The sequence below is a fragment of the Lepidochelys kempii genome, chromosome 3 (genome assembly GCF_965140265.1).
Source record: "Lepidochelys kempii isolate rLepKem1 chromosome 3, rLepKem1.hap2, whole genome shotgun sequence".
NCBI lineage: Eukaryota > Metazoa > Chordata > Testudines > Cheloniidae > Lepidochelys > Lepidochelys kempii.
The window spans coordinates 59,428,678-59,454,673 of NC_133258.1; the positions used below are offsets into that span (position 1 = coordinate 59,428,678).

The 25,996-nt window shown below is 41.8% G+C and overlaps 1 protein-coding gene across 7 annotated transcripts in view; it reads right to left on the minus strand.

Annotated features, from left to right (window-relative positions):
* The window catches only part of FILIP1 (filamin A interacting protein 1), a 168,651-nt gene that overhangs the window by 53,217 nt on the left and 89,438 nt on the right, over nt 1-25,996 (minus strand). For all 7 annotated transcript variants that reach the window (XM_073336472.1, XM_073336473.1, XM_073336471.1 and 4 more), the window contains exons 3-4: nt 12,538-12,711; nt 9,178-9,356 (exon numbers count right to left, since the gene is read on the minus strand). In XM_073336472.1, the coding sequence (XP_073192573.1) occupies nt 9,178-9,356; nt 12,538-12,711 (353 nt within the window). The remainder of the gene's footprint in view (nt 1-9,177; nt 9,357-12,537; nt 12,712-25,996) is intronic.

The following is a 25,996-nucleotide window of genomic DNA, read 5'->3' on the forward strand; positions in this document are numbered from 1 at the left end:
GTAATGAAGTCTAGCATAAATGTGTATGTGTGTATAATTTATATATCCATACATACATTGGTTCTGTCAGGTTGAAATATTGATTTTCTATATTGACAGATAGGAAAGACATGGTATGTGTTGTGCTATAAATGTTTTATCAGCCTGGCTTTGGGATGTTATTCCCAAGTGTCAAAGCTATGAGTGAGTTACACAGATCATCCCAACTACGTTCCAGTAAAACCCAAATGCCATCCCACTCCATCATGTATTCTGTAAAATATATGCCATGTATATTACAGAAAAAGCTATTTTAGGAATGTTTCAGAGGGCTTTCAGGGCTATTTCTTGTATTCTTCTGTAAGACGACGGGCTTCGGCCTGATCCTGAATCATTAACATCAGTGCCACTGACTTGAATAAGAGAAGGAAATGCGCTTATGAGTCCAACCAAAACAGAATTAGAGGGAGATAAAATTCAAACCACTGAATTTAAACACTTCCACCACTGATGCAAAATAGCTTTTCTGGGGCTAAAATTGTCAGGGTTTTAAGTTTGATCTCTCAGGCCTCTCCAGGACTTGTAGCAAGAGAAGTTTCATGGAGGATCTCTCCATTCCATTGTGCCCCTTTCTAGCCCTGCAGGATCACTAGATAACAGACTTTAAAGTTTCAGAGTAGCAGCCGTGTTAGTCTGTATCCGCAAAAAGAACAGGAGTACTTGTGGCACCTTAGAGACTAACAAATTTATTAGAGTATCATCTTTTGTGGGCTACAGCCCACTTCCTCAATGCATAGAATGGATCATATAGTAAGATAGATAGATATACATACAGAGAAGGTGGAAGTTGCCGTACAAACTGTAAGAGGCTAATTAATTAAGATGAGCTATTATTAGCAGGAGAATAAAACTTTTGTAGTGATAATCAAGATGGCCCATTTAGACAGTTGACAAGAAGGCATGAAGATACTTAACTTAAGGAAATAGATTCAATATGTGTAATGCCCCAGCCACTCCCAGTCTCTATTCAAACCCAAGTTAATGATATCTAGTTTGCATATTAATTCAAGCTCAGCAGTTTCTCCTTGGAGTCTCTTTTTGAAGCTTTTCTGTTACAAAATTGCCACCCTTAAATCTTTTACTGAGTGGCCAGAGAGGTTGAAGTGTTCTCCTACCGGTTTTTGAATGTTATGATTCCTGATGTCAGATTTGTGTCCATTTATTCTTTTCGTAGAGACTGTCCAATTTGGCCAATGTACGTGCCAGCAATGCCCCTCTGCCATGTACATTGGCCAAACCGGACAGTCTCTATGCAAAAGAATAAATGGACACAAATCTGTCAAGCCGGGCCTTAAAAACCTCTAAGGATGGAGATTCCACCACCTCCCTAAGTAACCCATTACAGTGCTTCACCACCCTCCTAGTGACAGGTTTCAGAGTAGCAGCCGTGTTAGTCTGTATTCGCAAAAAGAAAAGGAGCACTTGTGGGGGCACCTTAGAGACTAACAAATTTATTTGAGCATAAGCTTTCGTGAGCTACAGCTCACTTCATCGGATGCATCATGAAAGCTTATGCTCAAATAAATTGGTTAGTCTCTAAGATGCCACTAGTACACCCTCCTAGTGTTTCACCAGATCCAAACCCTTTTATACTTTGGAGTAATTCAGATCTTAATCCAAACATGTCAGCTCAGATCCATTTCTGCAAAATGAATCCGAACACCACCACCTGACACAAATCCCTCCGAGCTGTACAGATTCAGATTTGAAGCTGAACATTCAGGCTCAGGCCCATCTCTAAAGCCAATCTATTGTCTAGTTTTAAACAACAACATCCAGCATTGTAGTATCTCAATTCTCAGGCCCAGATCAAAGGCATTTAGGTGCCTAATTCTTATTTGAAATCAATGGGAGTTAGTTGCCTAAATACCTTTGAGGATCTAGGTCTCAGAGCCTCCCAAATGATTAAAAATCAAGAATATAAACAGCCACTGGCCTAATGCATTTTCTCCATGTCCCTCAAGGTAGTTGGGGTGAATTTTTTGTTTGTGTAGGTTTTCTTTCTTTCTTCCATCTCTCTCAGCTCCCTCTCCTATTACTCCCTTTCTTGTTCTTACTTCATGTCTTCAGCTCTTTCTCCTCCTCTTCCACCTTTTCTCTTCCATGACGTTGTTAGTTGTGACTATATGGAAACTAAGTCAAAGGAGTGAGTTTTACCTTTCATTCTGAAGGCTATGAGAATTGCAGTTGTGCTCATCTCGACTGCTAATGCTTTCCAAAGCCTTGCTCCTCTTGCCAAGGAAACCCTGTCTCCTCCTCTCATGGGTTTCACCTGTGAGGTTTTACCTGTGAGGTCCACTGGAGAACTCCCACTGAGGGAGACTGCACAATGGAATCAGGCATTCTCTGTGACTGCATCTATTTTTGAGGACTGCACTGTCGCAACCTGCAGCATTGTGACTGAATCAGTGAGAGTCTGCAATGGTGCAGTGCTTCCACCCTAGCCATCCTGCTTTAGGTGCACACAGCACTCCCTGCAAGCATTGCAGGTTCTGGGATTTGTTTCACTAATCCCATAATGCCTACAGCAGCTCCTGAGAAACTGGGGCCATGGTCACACCTGTAGATCGTCACCAATCACCCCGAACCACTGCCAGACTGTCTCTGGAGTGGATCTAGAGGCACAAGCTGTATTATGAGAAGCATCACTGCCTATGAGTGGTGATGCCTGCAGATGTGAGGGACTGGACTGTATTCTTTTCATTCATTTATTCAGTAGTATTTTTCATTTTGGTTTTGCCATTAATGTTTTTTCAGTTCTTATTTTCCTGGTCTTTTGCTTTCATTTGTAGCTGAACTAATGCCTTTCTTCTCTCCTGAGTGGAGAAAGGGAAGTGATCCAAGCCAGGATCTGAAGAGAGGCCATCTCTATAGGGTACCCTCCATTTAGCACATCTAGTTTCTCCTGCCCCCTGCCCCCCCTTACAATGCAGTAGGACTTCCAGGATACGAACCATTCCTTGGGGGGTCAGTGAGGCAATGAATGGGTGCTGAGGCACCATGGGGAATTACAAGAGAGTAATGGGATTGGGTGACAGCAATAGCCTTACTTTGCATTTTAGCTAATGACCCCTTCCTATGTTCGATCTCAGGAGTGTGGGAGACACTGAGGCAGTGGATGGACAGTGGTGGCACTCCCAAGTAGAGTGCACCGAAGGGTGCGCCCACATTTCTCTGGTAATTAATCTTTGATTTTTGTCTTTTGCTTTCCAAGTGAATCTCCAGGGGACCAAAGAAAGAGTTTAAAGTTTGTAATAAAGTTGTAGTTTTTGTTATATTTTTATATCTTTCTTTGCTATCTGAGGGTTGGAACTAAGCAGAGCTGAGGGCAACAAGCACTACCTCTTGGCTACACTAAGCCTTGCCCTGAGGAGAGGTTTGTGGGTGAATGAACAGAGCCAAGAACTGCCTCAGCTGCTCTCACACTTGCATGCAGCCAGCTTGACAGGTGACAGAGCCAGTGCTCTCAGCTGTCAAAGCTGTGACTGAAGGATGGGAAGGATCATTGTGGGACTGTGCTGAAAGGATCAGTTGCAGCTGCTACACCAGCCCTTCCTTTCTACAGTGGCTAATTCTATCCAAGACCCCATCCCAACTCCACCCAGACCCCACTTCTCCCATCCCCAAGACCCAGCCATTCCTGTTTCCTCTGGACCCCACTTACTACTGATGTCTTTGAAAAGTGGCCCAGTGGCTTTCAGCCCTCTCCTTTCTTTCAGGCTCTCTAGGGGGCCTTAGATTGCTGTTCTCCTTCACACTGGAACTTTAGGGGCGTTGGGGTGCCAGGCACAGGTTACTGCTCTTCCCACCTATTGAATTTTCTGTAGATAGTACGAGGCATTCTCCCCCAAGCCTTGGGCTGGAGGGATTGGCAGTCTGCTCACTGCTGTGGCCAAATACAATGTACAGAAATATTTGCAACTATACAAAGACTTCAGCCATGATTTAGCTGGAGGGATGACTGTTCCCTTCTCTGGACACAGGAAAGGGGCCTCCTAGAATCCCACCTCCACAAAAAACTTCATGTATGAGGAAGAGTTGGCCCTCACCTGACACCTCATCTCCACAGAAGGCCCAGTGTGGTGTGAGTGGCCATCTTGTGCTACTCATCCTATTAACTGAGAAGGTGGGAGGGGAATGAAGACTACCCCACTTCCCTACCCAAAGCCACCAAGTATGAGTGAGGAAGAAGAGATGCGTGACAGGGTGCTAACCATGAATGGGAAGGCAAGACAATACCACAGGGCTATGGAGCTTGGATAGTCTAAAGGCTTTGCAGTAGGAGAGAACAACAAAAGCAGACTAAACAGAAGGAAAGGAGACTGTCAGGGAAGTGGCTTGGGAATAGGCCTGGATCTAGCTAATGTGTATGCTAGACCTCAGTGGGTGGGAGGAAAGAAGGGTGCCAATGGAAGTGCAAGGCCTGGATAGTTGGCTGAATGGAATGGTATCACCTGTACCTAACAGATACTGGCAAATTTAGCAGGCCACCAGGCGTCCTCCTGAAAGACAGCACAGACTGCAAACAGGATTAATTATATCTAATAATATACCTCATTGATGGAGATATTGAAACAAGAACAGACAAGTAGTAAACTTTGCTAAACAGTCGAGGATAGAGCAGTACAGAACTGAAAAAGAGAATGAGGGTGGAGAAAATGGTGATAGAAGTGAGTAAGGGTAGAAAGATAAACTTGTGGTTAAGTTACAGGACTAGGAAACAAGATATGTGGTTTGTATTCCAATCTTTATAAAAATAAACTATAGAGATATTTACAAAACACAAAGGCCACCCTTTCTCTAGGAGTATCTTCTTTTGGAACTTCTGATTCCAACTCTTCCTAGTGTAGAGATGCCTTCTTATAGGATTTTTTCCCCAGCATGCCTTTCTGGAGCTGGCTTTTTAAATTTGGCAAAGTCAAACAGCTACAGCCCTTGGGGATCATTTTGTGACTGGTTGCTGCTTGCTACAATTTCCTGTCCTTGATGGGTATGTTTTATACACTCCTGTTATGTTTTCCACCCAGTGCTTTGACATTTTTTGATTGAAACTATATAAGTATTATAGCATTATAAAGTAAATATTATAAATGAGGATTGGGAAGATGTAAGACCCATGAGCCCTCTGATTGTTCTTAGAGAGCTTCCGACCTTTAGCTTGGGCAAAATGGTATGGGGCATGTGGTCTCTGAAAGGCAGCCTATAAAGTTATGAAAGGTTTGTTAAGTTCTTTGTAGAGGGAAAGAGACATATAACTAAGCATTATCATCATTATGCCTGACTCGTAAGAAATGGACCTTCTACAGGATTGTTCTTTCTCTAGGTAACCACTCTCCATTACCACTGCAGATACTGCATGTATAATGGGGTGAACAACAGTTTAACCTCAGCTCAACTTCTGCTTTCCCTTGCACAAGGGGGACTGGGTATTTGTTCAGTTCTGAGCACAGTGGGGCCTGGGCCTCAGAGAACTGCCATAATATAAATAATATAGATGATGCTGATGGTAAAATAAGAATGGCTAAGGGAAGAGAGAAGGGAAAATGCCTTTGGGAGGGTTGGCTCCCCATCCAGTGTCTTAGACTGGATTGAACCTTGAGCTGGGGATGGGTTTTTCTTATCTCAACTTAATTTTCTTTCCTGTTACAAACCCTGTCTCTTGATGAAAAGACCTTGCTGACAGTTTCTTTTGGATTTTGTGATGAGTCATTTCACTAGTTTATCTTTCTCTCTGAATTTGTCCTTCCAAAGATATTACTTTGGGTTTAAAAAATATATGAAATAAGCTATTTGAACTCAGATTAGTCTGGATCCTGAATTCCTTGTGCACTCAAATCCTAAAGGATCTGTCCCCTGAAGGGTAAGAGTTGAGACCATTTAAGTCTAAATTAATGAACAATTTCAACACCTCACTCATAATGCCACTATATAAAGCCACGGTACACACACGCCTTGAATACTGCATGCAGTTCTGATCACCCCATCTCAAAAAAGATATATTAGAAATGGAAAAAGTACAGAGGAGGGCAACAAAAATAATTAGGGGTATGGAACAGCTCCTGTTTGAGGAGAGATTAGAAAGACTGGGATTGTTCAGCTTGGAAGAGAGACAGCGAAAGGAAGAATAAGTGAATAAGGTGAAAGCGAACACGGAAGTCTTATTTACCCTTCACATAATGCAAGAACCAGGAGTCATCCAAAGTAATTAATAAGTAGCAAGTTTAAAAAAAACAAAAGGAAGTATTACTTTACACAATGCACAGTCAATCTGTGGAATTTATTGCTTGGGATGTTACGAAGGCCAAATGTATAACTGGGTTCAAAAAAGAGCTAGATAAGTTCATGGAGGATAGGTCCATCAAGGACTATTAGCCAAGATGGTCAGGGATACAGACCCAAACTCTGAGTGTCCCGAAGCCTCTGACTGTCAGATGCTGGCACTGGACGACAGGGGTTGGGTCACTTGATAATTGCTCTGTTCTATTCATTGCCTTTGAATTATCTGGCATTGGCCACTGTCAGAAGACAGGATTCTGGGCTACATGGGCCATTGGTCTCATTCAGTATGGCCGTTTTTATGGTATCAGATTTCTCTTGTCACTCAACAGAAATCAAAGGGCCTTCAACAGGTGCAATTCTTGCCCCACATCTATTTGCCCTGGTAACTGAGGCAAATGGTCTTGGCCAGGGGTTCTCAAACTGGGGGTCAGGACCCCTCGGGGGTCGCGAGGTTATTATATAGGGGGTTGCGAGCTGTCAGCCTCCACTCCAAACCCTGCTTTGCCTCCAGCATTTATAATGGTGTTAAATATATTTTAAAGCGGTTTTAATTTATAAGGGGGGTCACACTCAGGGGCTTTCTATGTGAAAGGGGTCACCAGTACAAAAGTTTGAGAACCACTGGTTTTGGCTGTTCCCAAAGGATCTGCTTTCAATATATATTTAAATTCAAATTTTTATTGCTGTTTTTGCACTATTCATGGAGTTTATAAAAGGAGGCACATAATGGAGCAGAGAGACTGAGAGAATGCACATAGAGATGGGACTGGATGTAGAGGATTAGTAACAGGAGACAGAACTCAACTCCAGATCACCAAAGAAAACAGCACAAGCCAGTGATGACCAATAGTTTATCATTTTAGGGCTGTTAGTGGCCCATATGAATTGAGCTGGTGATCTCAATTCAATTGGCAGTGAACAGGTTTACACATAATAAATACCTCTCACCTTTGAAGGTGCTTTTCTAGGATAGGGATAAAGTGAGGCTGCAGGGAAACTCTCACTGACACTTTCAAACCATCCCTGATTGGTGGATAAAAAAATGGGCTTTAATCTCCAGGGCTGGTAGGGCTGCCAACTCTTATAATTTGATTGTGAGTCTCAGGATATTAGGTGTTTATCTTAAAGTCCCAGCTCCTTTAGTCATGTGACTATGTAAGAATCTCGGCTTTTTTTTTTAAGTATGTTTCTAGCCCTTATGGCTGTGGAGAAATTATTGAAAATGGGAATGCTAACGGATCAAACATCAAAAGACAAATTTAAAAAGTCCCAGAAATTATTTATTGAAATCTCATTTTAATTGGCTAATTTTAAAGCCAATCTCATGATTCTGAGGGCCTGAGTCATGATTTGTGAACATTTGGGGTTGGCAATGGTGCTGACAAGCCAACAAAATGGTTTAGGGTTGCTCAGTCTGGTTGATCTGAAATGCTCCCACACTGATATAGATTTGTGTTTGTGTTACACTTTTTAGACCACACGTCAGTTCTTTTGCAGTAGTCACTTTATAAGCTGATCAAATATATAAGAAATAATGTTGGCAAAATCAATGTATAAAAAGTAAAAAGGCTGATTTTGGAGATGTCAGTAATTCATTCTTTGTGCCTTATCTAAAAGAAATATTTTGTACCTGATTCTGTCAGGACAACACTCACCAATAGTGTCTAGCAGGAGAGAGAGTTCAATGTGCAAAACCACATTATTTGGACAACACAAATTCATTTCTGGAATGGTGAGATGGCAATAACTGCCAGATTAAAGGGAATGAGCTGGGTGATTTGTAGAAAGTAAATCAGAGAAGATAATACTGCAACGCTCTTATAATAATTTATTATCATAATATGTACTTCTATAGCGCTAAAGGCCTGATCCAAAGATCATTAAAGGCAATGGGTAGCTTTCAATTAACTTCAATAGGCTTTGGATCAAACCCTTGTTTGTGTAGTCTCTGGGCATACATATGTATCTCTACATACATGAATACTCAGCATATATAAAAATAATTTATACACAAGCAACCAAAGGTGATAATTGTCATACTCCTTAACTGGAAAAACAAGCCAACATAATTCTTGATATGCTGTGAAGGTGACAACATTTCACATTATTGGGTAAAATGCAGCAGAGTTTGTGCTCTTTGAAATTTGTCAATCAGCTCAGCAATGCAGCCAAGACATACGGACTTTGTAGCTTCATGCATCATCCACAAAAAGATGGTCTTGAACCTCGCTGAGGAAATAGGTAACAAATAATTTACTCAGTGAATCTCGCATCTTTCTTCCTGGGAATGTCTGCAACGAGTCTGCGGTAGCAGATGGGCAGGACTAGGCAATTTTTAGAAAACATTTCCTTCCTGGGACACGCACACCTTGCCTGAAGCATCACTCTTCAATCAATTGTGAATTCATAGCCCTGGATGTGAAGAGTGCAATCAACTTCTTCTCACTTCCGTGCCAAGGCTCTAGAATGTGGGTTTGGAAACTATGTCCTCCTGCTGTGCTAAACGGTGTTCCATTCCATAAGAAGCCTACCACCTTGGGTTCAGCATGCCAGATTAAAATTCAGTCAATGTAAATAAAATTGGATCACTCAAAAGTTTCCAGAAGATGAACACAAATTGGGCACTGGTGTGGCCAAAGGAAATTCATTTTAAAACTCAAGTGCATACTCACAGAAATGTCTGGTGAGATCTCCCAGCTCTGGACCTGAACAATGTTATTAGTACAATGCGATCAAGGTGACATTTTACAAATAGTTTGCATGGGCAATAGATGTATCACATAAAAAAACTTTTCACTTCTTAACTGAGGAAGTGTCAAGGATGTTGAGGATATGCTACATAGTAACTCTAGTGCTCACCTTTCACGCTCCTGCTCCAAGAGGTTGGTAAAGTCATCGCTTTTGTTCATGTAATCTGTATGTTTATGCTTCTCGTTTTCCAGCTCATAAACTGTACGCCGATGGCACTTCTCGGCCAAGAGGAGCTGTTCCAACATGCGTCGATACGTCTCTTTCTGCTTTTCTTCCAGTCTGTCCAGCTGGATTGTTGAAAAGGAGAATGGGCTGTTTGAAAGGTCTCATTCACTGACATTGACTGATTAACTAACCGAAGAAACTGTATTTAGTAAATGCCAGTTCAGTAATTTTATGTCTTGGGTTTTACATAAAGCAGCGGCTAGGAACCAGAATAATTGTTCTGTGAAAAGAATGATTTCTTTATACAGTATATTTATATTAAACATTTGCATAGCTCCCAGATATATGAAGAACAGAATCTGACACCATTTTAAAATACTGAGTGCTTCCTGCAACATGGTGCTGAGCACCTTCAACTCCTACCAACTGGAAGGGGAAATGAGGGTGTTCAGTGCCTCCAGTGCAGCAGGTCTGAGGCAATGCTCTTTTAAGAACCTGAACAGACACGGTGTTCAGCCTCTCCTGTCTGGTAATGTGTTCTCAGGCCTGTTGAAGTCAATGGCAGTTGAGGACACCCATCAGAACAAAAGAGGGTGGACCCTATGTACAAATTAAGATGCCTAATGTTAGACAGCTAAATCCTGCATTCGAATGGCTAGATGGGAATTTAGATGCCTAAACATGGGGTTTGGCACTTAAGTTGCATGCCTAAAGCTGAAAATTGGGGTGCGCATCTTCGACATGCACTCGTAGCTGCCATTCATTAGATTGATTAAAAATAAAATCTAAATTAGCTAGAGTCAGTGTGGATTCTTTTTATAATACATTTCTGGTTACTGTTCATTTTAGAATTTTTTTCTTTTCCTCTTCTTTTACAATTTATCTCATTACTTTATTGGCAATGGTTTATTTTTTTTAATTTGTCTAATGTTATTATTAATTATATTGTTATTAATTATTATTATTATTTATTATTATTCCAGCTATTTTTCAAACACTAGTTTTCTGGTACACGTGTATAAAGTTGCTAGGAAAGAGCAATACCAAACATCGCTATTCACGCTGCTACTTTCAGTGTTTTGTTGGGGAGAGGGCAATTGAATCTGAGTTCTCATTCAGTTTGTAACAAACTTCCCATTCAGCTAGATCCACACAGTACCCTTCTGATTATGTGCCTCCAACAAAAATATCACCTGATCACACTCATCCCACCCATTGTGGGAATCATGTCTTCCACAGCCAGGGCTGGCCAAGCTAGTTGCTATTTTATGCTATCCCTGTAATGGGCTAACGGAAAGATGAGAACAGGATTGCAGCCCTTTTGAAACAACTCTAGATGATAAACAGGAGAGTCTGAGGTGCTCATTAAACTTCACAAAGGAGAGAGCCTGGCATCAGCTGCATTCTCATCTGGACAATGGACCTTTAGAAGCCAGAAAATATTGTAAACGCGGTATTTTTATACCAATCATCTTCTAATAAATTCCTTGCTGTACAAGTTTTACAGAGAACAAAGAGTCCCTCCCAAACCATCGGACTCCATGGATACAGTGCCCTTGCCACCTATTACAAAAGAGTCTTGTTAAGTTCTTTTATCATTGTTCAAAGTGAATATTTAATGTATCCTCCTGAATGGTACAATCTGTTTTCCCCACTTACTCACCTCACAAATATTCCAGAAGATGTCACATTAAAAGTACGCAGTGTATTTTAAATTGTCTTCTACTAGACACAATTAATATGAATTGTACTGTGTTCTACCCAGAAAGTCCTTGCAAAATTGTACATACATTGTGGCATATTATACATTTTTTGGCTGGCAGTTATCAGTGCTAGGTTTTTGACTTGCGGGTAGAGTTCATCAGCTGCACTGTTCCTATTCTGGTACTAAGCAATAAAGTGGCTGCATGCATCCTAAGACTCTTGGGTGTTTTGTGACTCACTTTTTTCCTATATGAAGCAAATGTTGGCATGAGTTAATATGGGGGGTCTCTTGGCCAATTCTTATGAATACTTAGCCTCATAATTTGCACTGGACACCTTGAATATGGTGAGGGGATCTCAGATACAATATACATGTATTTATAATGTGTCCTGATCCTTCTTTACATTTTTTTTAACATAACCAATCACCCAGGCATGTTGAATCAGTTTGATCACTCTGTTGACTCTAAATTCTGAAAAGATGTAATCTAATACAGTGGGTTGTTCAACCATTGTATCATTATTACTGTAATTATTGTACCATTATTACTGATGTATTTAGAAAAAGTAGAAGAGATTAACTAAAACCCTAGGGATGCTAGTCTTTACCTTAATAACTGAACTCAAAGATGGCCTTTTTTACCTTAAGAACGTGCTCGGTGCTTAGTTTTGGATACACCCTGTAGATATTAGGACCTTTCTCTGGTCTCCTACCTATTCTACACTGGTATAGCTTCATAGACTTCAAACCAAGGATCAAATGCTATAGGTCTAACTTAGAGCCTGATCTTGCCCCCTATACGCCTGATTCTCCACACTGTTACACCATTTTAATGCTCGTGTAACTTTGTTGACTTCAATGGCATTAAACCAGCATAAAATCAGCATTATAACAGAGAATCAGGTTGACTGATGCCATTGGGTACAGGATTGTGCCCACAGTCATCGTATTGACAAAATGACTGTTGAAGACAAACTTTCTAAGGACTGAGTAAAGACTATGGGATTTGGTCCCTAGACTTAACTTCTTCACCTGATGCAATGATCCAGTCTCATGAAAATTGGGGTGGGAGGGAAATTTATTTTGCATGTGGATTGACTTCAATGGAGTAACATTTAATTTACACTGGTGTGAGTGAAATAGACTTCTCATCCTAACTGCTCACTTGATGATACTCTAACAGAAGACACACTGTCAAGAGCACTTATCACTACAGATTTGTACCTATTAATGGAAAGGAATTTAAAATGTGGAGTCAAAATGTAACCATTCACCATCCTGGGAGGGTTTGTCTTTGCTTAACTGCTTCATGTTCACTACTTAGGGGAGCAGGGGGGGAAGGAGGGCAAAGTCCCCTAAAGAACATGAGAGGCTTTTGTTTTTGCATTCAGAGCCAATGCTATTATCATGGGGAACATGCTTTGGTGGTTTCGTAACAAGGAAATATTCACCTTCCCTTCAATTCCTTTTATTTGCATGAGCAGTGAACACTGCATTTGGCTCTTGCTTTGTGCAATGACAGCAAGGTAAATGGGCACAGTTTATTCATCATGACTCATTCTATCCATCCTTTCTTGGGGAATTGGATAAGTTATTACCTCTGAAATGGGTTTCTCATAGACATCTTCCCCTACAGATTTTTCTTGGGCAAGGATGGCATCCCTATGCAACACTCGCAGCACGTTCTCTGGAGCTGCAGATCCATAGTGGGCCTCTAAAACTTCAGGTTTGGTTTTCTCTGTCTTCAGCATGTGGATGACATCTTCTCTAGCCTGCGGGATTTCAATTCAATATAATTAGACAACCTACAATCAACAAGCAAACCACACGTGTATTACTATAACTACAGTGTGTGCAGTGTGTGTATATAGTACACACACAGAGTACATGGTGGGGGGGGGCGGGGGTTAAAAGAATATTAAGATTCCAAAATCAAGCAGGTGGGAAATGCCAGAATAAAGATTGCCTCTGTAATCTTCATTTGACTCTTTGTGGCTATGAATTATTGTGCTGGAAATGGCCCAACTTGATTATCATACACATTGTAAGGAGAGTGATCACTTTAGATAAGCTATTACCAGCAGAAGAGTGGGGTGGGGGGAGAGAAAACCTTTTGTAGTGGTAAACACCCATTTTTTCATGGTTTGTATGTATAAGAACATCTCCTGTATTTTCCACAGTATGCATCCGATGAAGTGAGCTGTAGCTCACAAAAGCTTATGCTCAAATAAATTGGTTAGTCTCTAAGGTGCCACAAGTACTCCTTTTCTTTTTGCGAATACAGACTAACACGGCTGTTATTCTGAAACCTGTTTCCTACCATCACGTATGAAGTCTATGACATTCGGGGTAAAACCTAGCTCTCCTGGGTCCCAGTCTAGGACCTTAACCAGAATAGAACATCCTTGTTCTTCTTACTACCTCCTGCCTCATCCACTGTCCATCCTGTGCACTGGATGAAGAAGGTGTCTTGTAGAACAAAGAATATATGATCATGTAATTAAACTACACCATACAGCACACACAAGGGGGCTGAATTAAGATTTCATGGACAACTATAATTCTGTCATTTCCTAACGACTGAATGCTTGACTTTGCAACCATAATGTTCTTTTAAAGTAATTATTGTACGTAAATGTCTAGGTTTTTTTAAAAAGGGAACTGGAAAAATAAAATACATGGAACCATATTAACTGCCATATGGATCAGCAGTAAGGTTTGAATTAAGGACCTTTATATTCATAGCATGGATCTCAAAAACTTGAGCTAAGAGAGTAACTAGTAGTAATAAAGAACTGTTAACATCTATGTGGACCAGCCACTACAGGGGGACACAGCACACACTTTGACAGTGGCTTACCTAATTATTTGCTGGACAACAGAGGAATCTTAGGAGTTTATTCCCGGCTCTGAATGGGAGTTTGTTCTTGTGGTTACAAATAGCAGAGCTAAGCACATTGATTTGACATGCTGTGGTTCTGCCATATCAGAAACAGAGGCCAGGTCTCAACTGTGTCTGAAGTGACTTTGTGCAATACCTGTTGCCCCACTGGTAAAATGGGGGAATGACACTTGCCTGTCTCTTAACGTGAAGTTATGAAGCCTTGCTCAATAAGAAGGATTGTGAATTTCACAGAATTATAGTCAGTAAGTAGAGAAGAACTCATGCTTTCCTACTGGCTCTCTCCTTCCCTTAGGTCAAAGAGGCAGCTGCTGCTCCTGCCCCATGTAATGCTCAATCTGTGCAGATCTGGGAAGACATTTCAGTGCACATGGAAGGTTCAGAGATTTTAGCAGCAAGCTTCTATAAAGCTCTAAACACACACACAAATGATGATTTTCAAAGGCTTATAACTTGGCCAAATCTGGGTGTGTTTTCATGGGGAAGAAAAGGTACCTCTCTGTCCCCAGGACTATCCCTCTGCCAATTTTACCATGGATGCACTAGAGCTCTTCAAAGAAAAGGCTTTTAACATTAGCAAAACTAGCTCTTTTCCCTAAACTTAATTCTTGGAAACAGCTAAGCCACTTTTACTGACACTTAAAAATTAAGCCTGAGGTAGAGTGTAAGCAGCCCACATAAGAACATTAGCAGTTATAAACAACTAAGAACAGGGGCTTCTAATGGAAAATATTAGGCAACCAGGTATTGCAACTGTCTCTTCCTGTAATATAGAGAATTCATGATAGAGGAGTATAAATGTTTTATCAGCATGAGTCTGAGGAAGCCACATTACTTATGAGTGACAAAAATGAGTTATACAGGTCATCCCTAACTTATGCCAATAAAAGCTGTACACTACAATCGATCATGTACTCTGTATAAGATACTTACAGTACATGAAAAGAGTTATTGTAGGAATGCTTTAGAGACGTTAAAGAAAATTTATCATGACTATTTTTCATACTCTCACTGTAACAGCAGGTACATTACTTATCATGAGTTCAGTGTTTCTGTGCTCAGAGGAAGCCATAAAACCCTCTCAAAGTGGAATGAAACAGTTTTTCTATGCATATAAATATCACAATTTTCAAATCCATTCTCCTGGGCCCTTCCAAAGGAAAAAGCGAGTATTGGATCCCACAGAAAAGCGGAAAGCACTGCAAGGCTGCGAGATATTGGATGATTAATTTGTGATGTTCTGCCCTCTACTACAGGACTGAACATAATTTGAGGGGGGAAACAAGTAAATATTTCTCTGTTAGGCTGATTTTATTTCATATATAATGACAACTCATTGAAAATGTTTTTGGAATGTTAAAAAGTTCAAAGGAGGATGGGAAGATGGATGGACAGGGGACAGATGAGGTGCTCAAAGATATATGATATTAGTTCTTCACATAGTTCTATGACTTTTCACATGGATATCACCATATGTGTATATATTTACAATATGTGATATATGTCCATGTCACATGTACTGTATATTCCCTTGTATATATGTGTGTATAAACGAAAAAGTGTGTGTGTAGATATCATATGCTCATTGTTCATATCCTCATCTTGTCAGGGGTATCAGCTAGTTCATCAAGTACTGTTTCCTTGTATGTTACCATGGGCTTATGATAACAATTTATGAAAAGCAAACTAACAAACAGATACTCCACTGAGGTTGCTAGGAAGCATCAGAGCAAAAATAGGTCTGTGCTGAACTGAACACAAATTGCTTTTATCTGGTAAGACACAAATCCAGGAGTGGGAGGATTTTGAAGTGCAACTGCTCTTAAATCTTAATGGGCTACAGGGTCACAGATAATAGTGTAGCTTTCAGTATTTCTCAGGATTTCAGTTAGTCTCCCTACAAACTCCTCATAATGATTGCATGGGGAATTGGCTAAAATAGCTGGCCTGTGAAATTAATGATTTCATGCTTCCTCCAAATGACTAATTTTCCACTTAAACAACAAGACTAGCCCTCGTGTTGCTGTTTTGTTTTAAGGTATAGTGAAAAAGTATATAATTAAAATAAATTTTAGGACACAGGCCATTTTCAGATAGCAAGCCAAAATAGTCCTGTTGGGAAAGAGCTGGGTTGCCTGGGGCCACATACTTGGTTTTAAAAAAAGAAAAAGAAAAAAGAACTGAGGCAGATTCTCCACTGTGAAGTACTTTTGTTGAAGTACTTCTTGGCTATGTCTTCACTACAAAGGTTCACTGCCAGCTTACAGCCACCAACATTCCTATATCACAAGAGCATGTGCACATTTGGCTGCTTTTGTTCTTGCCGCACATCGTCGCCACTTGTGGTTGTGTCAGCGGAAAATGTAGTGCACTGTGCGTGGACGTCCCAGTCTCTTCCGCACCACTGTCCGATGCAATGCTCGTGGGACATTTTGCAGTGCATTTTGGGATGCCAGCATAGTGCTCAGATTTATGGGAGCTCCCCCATAATTCCATCCCATAATTTTCATGCCATTTTTAAAAATTCCTACAGTTCCTCATGCCACTTTTCTGTCTATTATGTCACTAAAAGAAACATGAATCCTGAACAGCTCAGAGGAATTTTCAAGTCTGTTTTAGAAACTCAGGGCACATTGAATTTGTGGAACTTCCGCTACCAGCTGTAGTGCTGCAATGAAGATAAGACAATTGAGGAGGGGTAATGCATAATGTAGACAGTGAATTAAAACTGAGGGTGTTGCAGGCATTTGCTGACCAGCTCCACACAGTAGAGTGGTGCTTCTACGCTGGAGAAAGGAGCACTGAATGGTGGGACCACACTGTGATGCAGATTTGGGGTGACCAACTGTGGCTGCAGAACTTCTGGAGGCAGATGGCCACACTCCTGGATCTGTGTGTTGAGCTCTCCTCAGCCCTCTAGCACAGAGACGTTAGAATGAGAGCTGCTTTGGCAGCGGAAAAGCGGGTGGCAATTGCACTCTGGAAGCTGGCAACTCTGGTTGGTAGGTAGTCACTTTGGTGTTGGAAAACCCAGTAGAGTGGTTGTCAGAAAGGTGTCCAAGGCCATAAGTATCTCTTGATATGCAGACATGTGAGTCTGGACAATGTGCAGAAAATAGATGAGGGATTTGAAGCTTCCTGAACTATAGTGGGACAATAGATGGCACACATATCCCAGTTCTGGCAAACAGAGACTCTATCATCCCAACTGGTGGGTATTTTCTTTTATGTTTCTTGTTTGTTTAAGGACACAATGTTACTTAATATAAAACACATGCGAGGGCACAAGCACAAGGAAGGGATTTCAGATTGGAAGTAAACTTGCATATAAAATCACAGACTGCAGTCTCTAGCGGTTTTTGGTGGAATAAATGGGGTTTTCTGGCACTAGAAAACCATTTCTCAACTCCATTCCCCTTGTCATTGCGGTAAGTGGGAACATTCAGAGATATGAGACAATCAGATATTACAACAATTTCTAGTCAATCAAGATTTTATTTTAAAGTTTGAGATTATTTAGACAAGAGGTTGAGAATCACTGTGAGGAACTTAGAAAAATGGATGAGTTTTCACTTTTAGAAAATCACTTTACCTTTTAAATTCACTCATAACTTAAAATTGTTTGATATGAAAACTCCAAACCAATTTTATATGCTGTTCAGATTGTATGTTCTTTAAAGCTGGTACCATATCGAATCTTCCTTTATGCTGTACAGTGCCTACCATGTTACTGATGCACTAGCAGTAGTTTTCAAGGTGAACTAGCACAAAAGTTACTTTTACCTAGTTAGAGTAGAAAGGTTTTTAGTTACTAGCAGTTTTTGTTTCACCTGGGAGCCATGTGAGGGGCTCTGTGTGTGAACTTTTGATAGGAGGCTTGTGAATGTTACAAACTCAGTTCCACCTAATCTGAATTTAAGGCCTAAATTTACAAAATAAATAAAATAAATTAAGCCATTGCATTTGGGTGCCTCCATTTTTCAGTGCCCAACCTGAGAATCCTTATACCTGTTTTTCATACTATAAGAATAAAGGGCTACCCAGAAAAATCAGAGACAATACAATTTGAAACTGATAAAATGAAATAATTTTTACACAACCTACAGCTAGCACATAGAACTCATTGCCACAAGATATTAAATCCAAGATCTTACAGGAGTAAAAAAAGAACTGGACTTTTATATGGATAATAAGAACGTCCACAGTTACATTAGAAAGGATAAAAGTATAAGGGATATATGCCCTCATGCTTGAGAGCCTAAGCCAAGCACTAGCTTCTCTGTAATTAGGCAGAAAATGCCTGTTTTCTGGCTTTTCCGTTATTGTCCATTGTGAATATTGTTATATCTTCTTCCTCTGAAGCATTGGTTCTGGCCTCTATCAGAGAGGCTAGTGGACTAGATGAATCACTGGTCTGATCTAGTATGGTAATACCTATATTCTTAATAACTAGGGACCATATTGTTGAAATTCACATATGCAGTTGGTAAGGGTTTTCAACTCGAAGGCAGAGAGTGACCAGGGCCAGGGTCAGAGCCAGGAAGCTATGGAATTTTAACTCTGGATTTCCTGAGTTTCCAGTGTTTAGGGTTTTTTATATAACATAGAATCATAGAATATTACGGTTGGAAGAGAACTCAGGAGGTCATCTTGTCCAATCCCCTGCTCAAAGCAGGACCAACACCAATTAAATAATCCCAGCCAGGGCTTTGTCAAACCAGGCCTTAAAAACCTCTAAGGATGGAGATTCTACCACTTCCCTAGGTAATCCATTCTAGTTCTTCACCACTCTCCTAGTGAAATAGTGTTTCCTAATATTCATCCTAGACCTCCCCGACTGCAACTTGAGACCATTGCTTCTTGTTCAGTCATCTGCTACCACTGAGAACAGCCTAGCTCCATCCTCTTTGGAACCCCTCTTCAGGTAGTTGAAGGCTGCTATCAAATCCCCCCTCACTCTTCTCTTCTGCAGACTAAATAACCCCAGTTCCCTCAGCTTCTCCTCGTAAGTCATGTGCCCCAGCCCCCTAATAATGTTTGTTGCCTTCTGCTGGACTCTCTCCAATTTTTCCACATCCCTTCTGTGGTGGGGGGACCAAAACTGGACACAATACTCCAGGTGTGGCCTCACCAGTGTCTAACAGAGGGGAATAATCACTTCCCTCGATCTGCTAGCAATGCTGCTACTAATACAGCCCAATATGCCGTTAGCCTTCTTGGCAACAAGGGCACACTGCTGTCTCATATCCAGCTTCTCGTCCACTGTAATCCCCATGTCCTTTTCTGCAGAACTACTGCTTAGCCAGTCGGTCCTCAGCCTGTAGCGGTGCATTGGATTCTTCCTTCCTAAGTACAGGACTCTGCACTTGTCCGTGTTGAACCTCATCAGAATTCTTTTGGCCCAATCCTCCAATTTGTCTAGGTCACTCTAGACCCTGTCCCTACCCTCCAGAGTATTTACCTCTCCCCCATTATAGTATCATCTGTGAACTTGCTGAGGGTGCAATTAATCCCATCATCCAGATCATTAATAAAGATGTTGAACAAAACTGACCCCAGAACCGACCCCTAGGGCACTCCGCTTGATACTGGCTGCCAACTAGACATCGAACCATTGATCATTGAGCCTGACAATCTAGCCAGCTTTCTATCCACCTTATCGTCCATTCATCCAATCCATACTTCTTTAACTTGCTGGCAAGAATACTGTGGGAGACTGTATCAGAAGCTTTGCTAAAGTCAAGATACATCACATCCACCACTTTCCCCATATCCACAGAGCCAGTTATTTCATCATAGAAGGCATCTATTAATATTGTGTTAAAGGACAATATTTCTCATCCTTGACAATCACATTCTTTGGTTGGGAATTTGAGTTTGGGATTACAAAGGAGCCCGAGGGAGTAGTTTCAATGGGATTTCAGTGCCTGACAAATTAAACTCTGCTGAAAAGTTAACCCTTGATATTTCTCCCCCACTTAGCATATAGAGGCTAATCTGGTTGAAAGAGCTGGGTAACTGGTAACAGGTTCTGGAAGAAGGGGGTTTGGGCTGAGTGTGATCTGTCATGTTATCTGTTTTGATATCTCAGTGTGATCTCCGGTGTCAGCTCAGCACTGAGGACTCATTTATGCCTTCTTCCTAATTCTTCCTGAGACTTGATGGGAGAACAGTAGGATGCATTCCCCCGCAAAGTGAGTCAGAAATCATGTGGCTCTCTGATCTAAAGCCTCTGAGAATAGCTGTTTAGTGAGCTGTTGAGGATTTAATTTGAAAAAGAAAGCTGTCTGTGAAGCTGAAGATTACAAAGGGTGAAAGACCATGTCTGACTTCATCATGGGAGGATACAACTCCATTCTAGCCTACATCTTGGAGTCCCTTTCTTATCACTTCCCTTCATTCTACCAACACTGCCAGCCTCACTCCCCTTCATGCCCTCTTCCCACTTCTAGCTTTATGCCTTCATCCATGCTATTACCAGTGGTTGGAATAACCTTTCAATCACATCTTCTCCTCATTCAAATCCTTTAATAAAGGCACACTTATTCTGTAAGACCTTAACACTAATATTCGTCAAGTGCCTTCTCTATCCCAACACATTATAAGAAGAAGAGAGGAATGGGAGCAGAATAAGAGGAGAAAAACATTCCCCAAATTATAAACTAACACTGCCCCTCTCCTCTGGTCACCCAACATATCTTCTTCTTTACCACTGATGTGGCTTTGATATTGTTTCTTGTCCCAAACTGACCTTAGTTAGTGCTTTACAAATAATAAATAGCATCACAGATGTTTTAATTTTGTATAAAATACTCTTGGCCTGATTCTCATTCTGATTCTCACCACAAAGTTCCATTTACATCACTCTGGCCTTAAAGTTGGTATAAATTACACGGTAAATAAGGGCTTTGTGAAAAGGAGTCAGGCTGAGAACATTTTATGCAAAAGAGGCAGTTACTCCTCTGTGCAGTAACTGATGTTCTTTGAGATGAGTGTCCCTGTGGGTGCTCCATTCCCGGTGCTGATGTGTCCATGCACTTTCGCTCGGAGATTTGTACACCAGTACCCGCATGGGTCTGCCTCATGCGCCGCTGGTGCCTTAACAGCGTGTGCGCGGCCATGACTCCTCAGTTCCTTCTCTACAAAGGAGACCGCCCCAAACTCCAAAGTAGAGGGGAGGAGTGTGGGTAGTGGAGCACCCACAGGGACACTCATCTCAAAGAACATCAGTTGCTACACAGGTGAGTAACCTCCTCTTCGAGAGAGAGATGTCCCTGTGTGTGCTCCACTCCAGGTGACTGAATAGCAGTATCTCTAGGATGGTAGGGACTTCAGATCTGGTAAGAAAGCTGTAGACAGCACAGCTCAGGCCATTTGAGTGTCAGTCAAGGGTCCCCGAGTAAAGGCATAATGTTTGGCAAAGGTGTGCTTCAAAGCCCAAGTCGCAGCCTTGCAGGGGAATGTTATGTAGGAATGCAACAGATGTTGACACAGATCTGGTAGAGTGTTCCTTAATAGAGGTTGGAGGATGTATCTTCTTTAGTTGGTAGCATAAACAGATGCACTCCAATATGCAGTTGGATATTCTCTGAGTGGATAATGATTTGCCCTTAGATCGCTCTGCGACTGAGATACAAAGTTTAGGGGAAGCCCTGAACAAACTAATCCTATCCAAATAAAAGGACAAAGTTCTGAGCACATCAAGTGTGTGCATTGCTGCTTCGAAAGAGTTCACATGCGGTTTAGGAAAGAAGGTTGGTAGATGGATGGGTTCATTAAGGTGGAAGGATGAATATACCTTCAGGAGAAATTTTGGATGCATTCGGAGCATGACTTTATCCTTAAAATAGATAGTATACGGTGGGTCAGCCATGAGAGCTCCAAGTTCTACATGTCTGGCGGATGTAATTGCCACTGAGAATGCAGCTTTCATAGAGAGGTGTAGTAGAGAGCAGGATGCTAACAGTTCAAAGGGCTTTTGCATCAAACATGTGAGGACCAAGTGGAGGTCCCATGGCTGAGTGGGTGGTCTGATGGGGGACAGGGTCTGGATGCCTTTGAGGAATCTTTTCGTGGGGTAGGCAAAGATAGCGGTGTCACCGATGTTCCGGTGAAATGCTGTGATTGCTGCCAGATGTACCTTTATGGAGCTAAAGGAGAGCCCAGATTGTTGGAGCTCCGGAAGGTAGTTCAGCACGACTGGAAGAGGTGCGGAAGTAGGAGCGATTTGCCTGGCAGAACACCATGCCGTGAACCTAGACCACTTATTGATATAGGTGGTATGTGTAGATTGTGTCCTGTTGTGTAATAGTACAGTTTGCACCTGCTTGGAGCAGCCTCGTTCTTCGTAGGAGAACCATTGAAGAGCCATGCCTTGTCGTGGAGCATTGCTATGTTTGGGTGGTGTAGATGGCCCGTGAGTTGGGACAATAAAACAGAAGCAATGTTGTCGGTCATGATCCTGATCTTTTGTTTCTTGATGAGTGGGAGAAAGTGGAGGCAGGCGTTGTGGACCACTCACAGCTCTAGAAGATTTATACGTAGTAAGTTATCTGTAGGGGACCATAATCCTTGAGTGGTATGGTGACCCATGTGTGAACCCCAACCAGTGAGGATTGCATCTGTAGCGATTATAATAGAAGGGGATTCCTGTAAAAATGGGACCCTGGAACAGAGATTGTGTGGTCAAGTCCACCATATGAGTAAGTCCTTGATCTTGATAGGCATGATGAGAAGTTTGCATAGTCTGTGTACATTTGGTTTGTAGACTGTGGCTAGCCAACCTTATAGGCATCGCAAGTACAAGCATGAGTTCTTGACCACAAAAGTGCATGCAGCCATGTGGCCTAGAAGTTGTAGGCAATTGTGAGCCGTGACCTGTGGGCTGTTCCGCAGTTTGGTGACCTGATTCTTTATGTTGATGAATCTCTCAGTTGGAAGACACACTATGCTACTTGTGGAGTTGAGGTGTGCACCTAGGAACTCCAGACATTGAGTAGGGATTAATGTGGATTTGTTTTTGTTTATTTGCAGGCCAAGTCCCTGAAAGCAGTCGATGGTCATCTGTGTGGTTCGGATGACTTCCTTGCGGGTTTGCAGCTTCAGGGGGCAAGGGAAGGGAAGGGAAGATTATTATTCCTTTTTTCCTCAGTTGTGTGGTAACCCCGTGAGGATCTTGGAGAAGATGCAGAGTGCTGTTGAGAGACTAAAGGGTAGGACCTGTATTGGTAGAGGTTTGTTCCCAGAACAAATATGAGAAAACGTCTTTGGGCAGGGTGTATAGATACGTGAAAATAAGCATCCTACAGGTTGAGGGCTGAAAAACAATCTCCCTGATCCAATGCTGGAATAATGGTCATTAGGGTAACCATTTTGAATTTTTGCATTTTGACGAACATGTTGAGTTGCCTGAGGTCGAGAATGGGTCACCATCCCCCACTTTTCTTTTGCGTCAAAAAATAGTGGGAGTATTTTTCCCTGTGCTGATTGGGTACCCTCTCCACTGCTCCTGTTTGCAGAGGATGTTGTACCTCTTGGTGGAGCAAGTGGTCATGAGAGGGGTCCCTGAAGAGGGACAGAGAATGGGGGTGAGGGGTGTATGGACAGAAAAGGGATGGTATAGCCCAATCGGATAACCTCTAGGGCTCATCTGCCCATAATGATGGCTCACCAGTTGTCATTCAATGGGGGCAAACGGTGACCAAAGGGATGAATAATTAGTGTGAGTGCTGGAGTGGGTGGGAGGTCTTCTATGCCCTCAACCAAGGCTTCAAATCTGCTTGTTAGGTGAAGGAGGTTGGGATGCTGCTGATGGCGGGGGACGGGGGGCGGCGGTGTTGAGGACTAGGTCTCTGGTGTCGATGCTGTTGCTGATTGTATGGCTGTTGGTGTCTTTGTTGTGTGTACGCCGGGTATCGTGGGCGTTGGTAAGGCAGATACGTATACTGTCTCCTTCTAGAGGCCTGTGTATGGATGCCCAGAGATCTCAGTATAGCCTTGGAATCTTTCATGGTGTTCAGCACCTCTTTGGTCTTTGCTGCAAATAATTTCTCACCATCAAAGGGGAGATCCTCCATGGTGTTCTTTATCTCACGTGGGAAAGAGAAAGAGTTGAACCATAAAGCCTAGCGCATAACAACAGCCATCGTGGTGGACCTGGCTGTGGTGTCCGCAGCATCAAGGGCAGCCTGGAGTGCCATGTGGGAAATTATTTGCCCTTCAGAGACCACTGCCTTAAATTGCTGTCTCTTTTCTTCTGGAATATCATTAATAAATTCCATGAATTTTCCGTAATTTTTATGGTCATATTTGGCTAGGAGGGCAGCATAGTTTGCCACCCTGAATTGCAGTGTAGAGGATGCATAAACCTTGTGGTCAAATAAATCCATTCTTTTACTGTCCGTGTCAGAAGGAGTGGACTGGAAATGCTGCTGCTTGTTTCTTTGGTTCACCACTTCGACTACCAGTGAGTTTGGAGCTGGATGTCTGAAAAGAAACTCTGAGCCCTTGGAGGGAACATAGTATTTCTGATCTGCCCTCTTGCAGGTTGCGGGTACAGTGGCTGGAGTTTGCAGATATTCTTGGCTGGGTCCATGATAGCTCCATTGATCAGAGGACAATCTTGGAGGAGGTCGCAGGTTACAAGACATCTGTCAGTTCATGTTGAGTCACTGACACCTCCTCCATAGTGATCTTGAGTTCACTAGCCACCCTTTTAAATAGTTCTTGAAAGTAGGTGAAATCATCTGCCATTGTCAGTGGGTGGTGGCATAATAGCCTCAGCAGGTGCGGAAATGGATTTTTATTATTTGGAGAGGTATCGGGTGGCACCTCTTCTGTATGCACCACTGCAGGTTCCTCCTGTATCTCCAACAAAGAGGTGTGCGGAGGAGATTCGGTGAGTTTGCAGTTTGGTCTCCAAGCCCACTAAGTCTTTAGCCTCTCCAATCAGACTGCTGGCAAAGCTGCACTTTAGTGCTCATTGAGGTGGTATGTTTTGGGATAGGACACTTGTCCACTGCAAGCTGGACTGAATGAGTCAAACTTGTTTCACATAAATCACCAAAGAGCCATTAGATTATATCAGTTTTCAGTCATTACCAAAATGGGCTGGATTGGAGTCAAACCAATGAGTCATTGGTGAAAGTAAAGCTCATACCAAGCCCCTGAGTCAATCAGTTTCTTAACTTCTTTCTTCAATTCTGGCTCTGCATAACTTGCCTTCCTGCTAACTGGCTCCACATCTTCTCAGAGCTACCTGCCTATCAGTAATAATCTGCTGCCTAAAACAGTAATTAGTTTAGAATTTGCTGATCAAAGAGCTTCTTTATTTCAGTAACATAATGAGAATTCCCCAAGCTATTAGGAAGGAGTGTGGTGTAAAGTTAAGGGCAAATGATATCATTCATAAGCAATGCTTTCAGGAAACCATTAGAAGTTCATCTGGTATTTTTCACTTTCAAAAAACTACCTTTCTAATCACCATGGCACACTGGAACGATTACACAAGTAAAAGCACCATATAATACAGGATCAAAGTTTACAAAGTCATATTTTATTTCTGATTAATGGCATGACAGTAGCTGTGAAATCATGGATAGGAGGACATTTTTTATTACTTGTGCTGTTATTTTACACCTGCAGTTTATTAATAGTGCAACAGCTGCTGCGTACAGGAACAGAAACTAGATAAGGTCACAGGTTCCTTATGCAGTGTGGTGATCCTACCAGTAGCTAATTTCCTAAATTCTAATAGACTTTGCAAGCTTTTCACATAGTGCTAATAAAGACCAAGAGCAAGGCCTCATATTACACTCCTCTCAAGGAAATCAGGTGGCTGTTCTCAACCTGGTCTCAGCTGTATCTGAGGCATGCTGGGTGATATGTCACTGCAGAGACTGAAGGGACCTTTTGTTTCTGGAAATTCCAGTTAGACAGTTCAGGTTATGCATGTGTACAGTAAGGGTTCATCTAGATAAAATTAATGCAGATGACTTCTTCAGGCAGCTGTAGCCCTATTGTGTCTCAGAGCACATTATAAGCAAACACGGATATCAGTGTAACATTCCTAACAAAAGTCCAAATACTTAGATTTTGTAACTCTCCTTCTCGTTAGATTCTTAATAGATAGACTAATTTAAATTTTTTTTAAAATC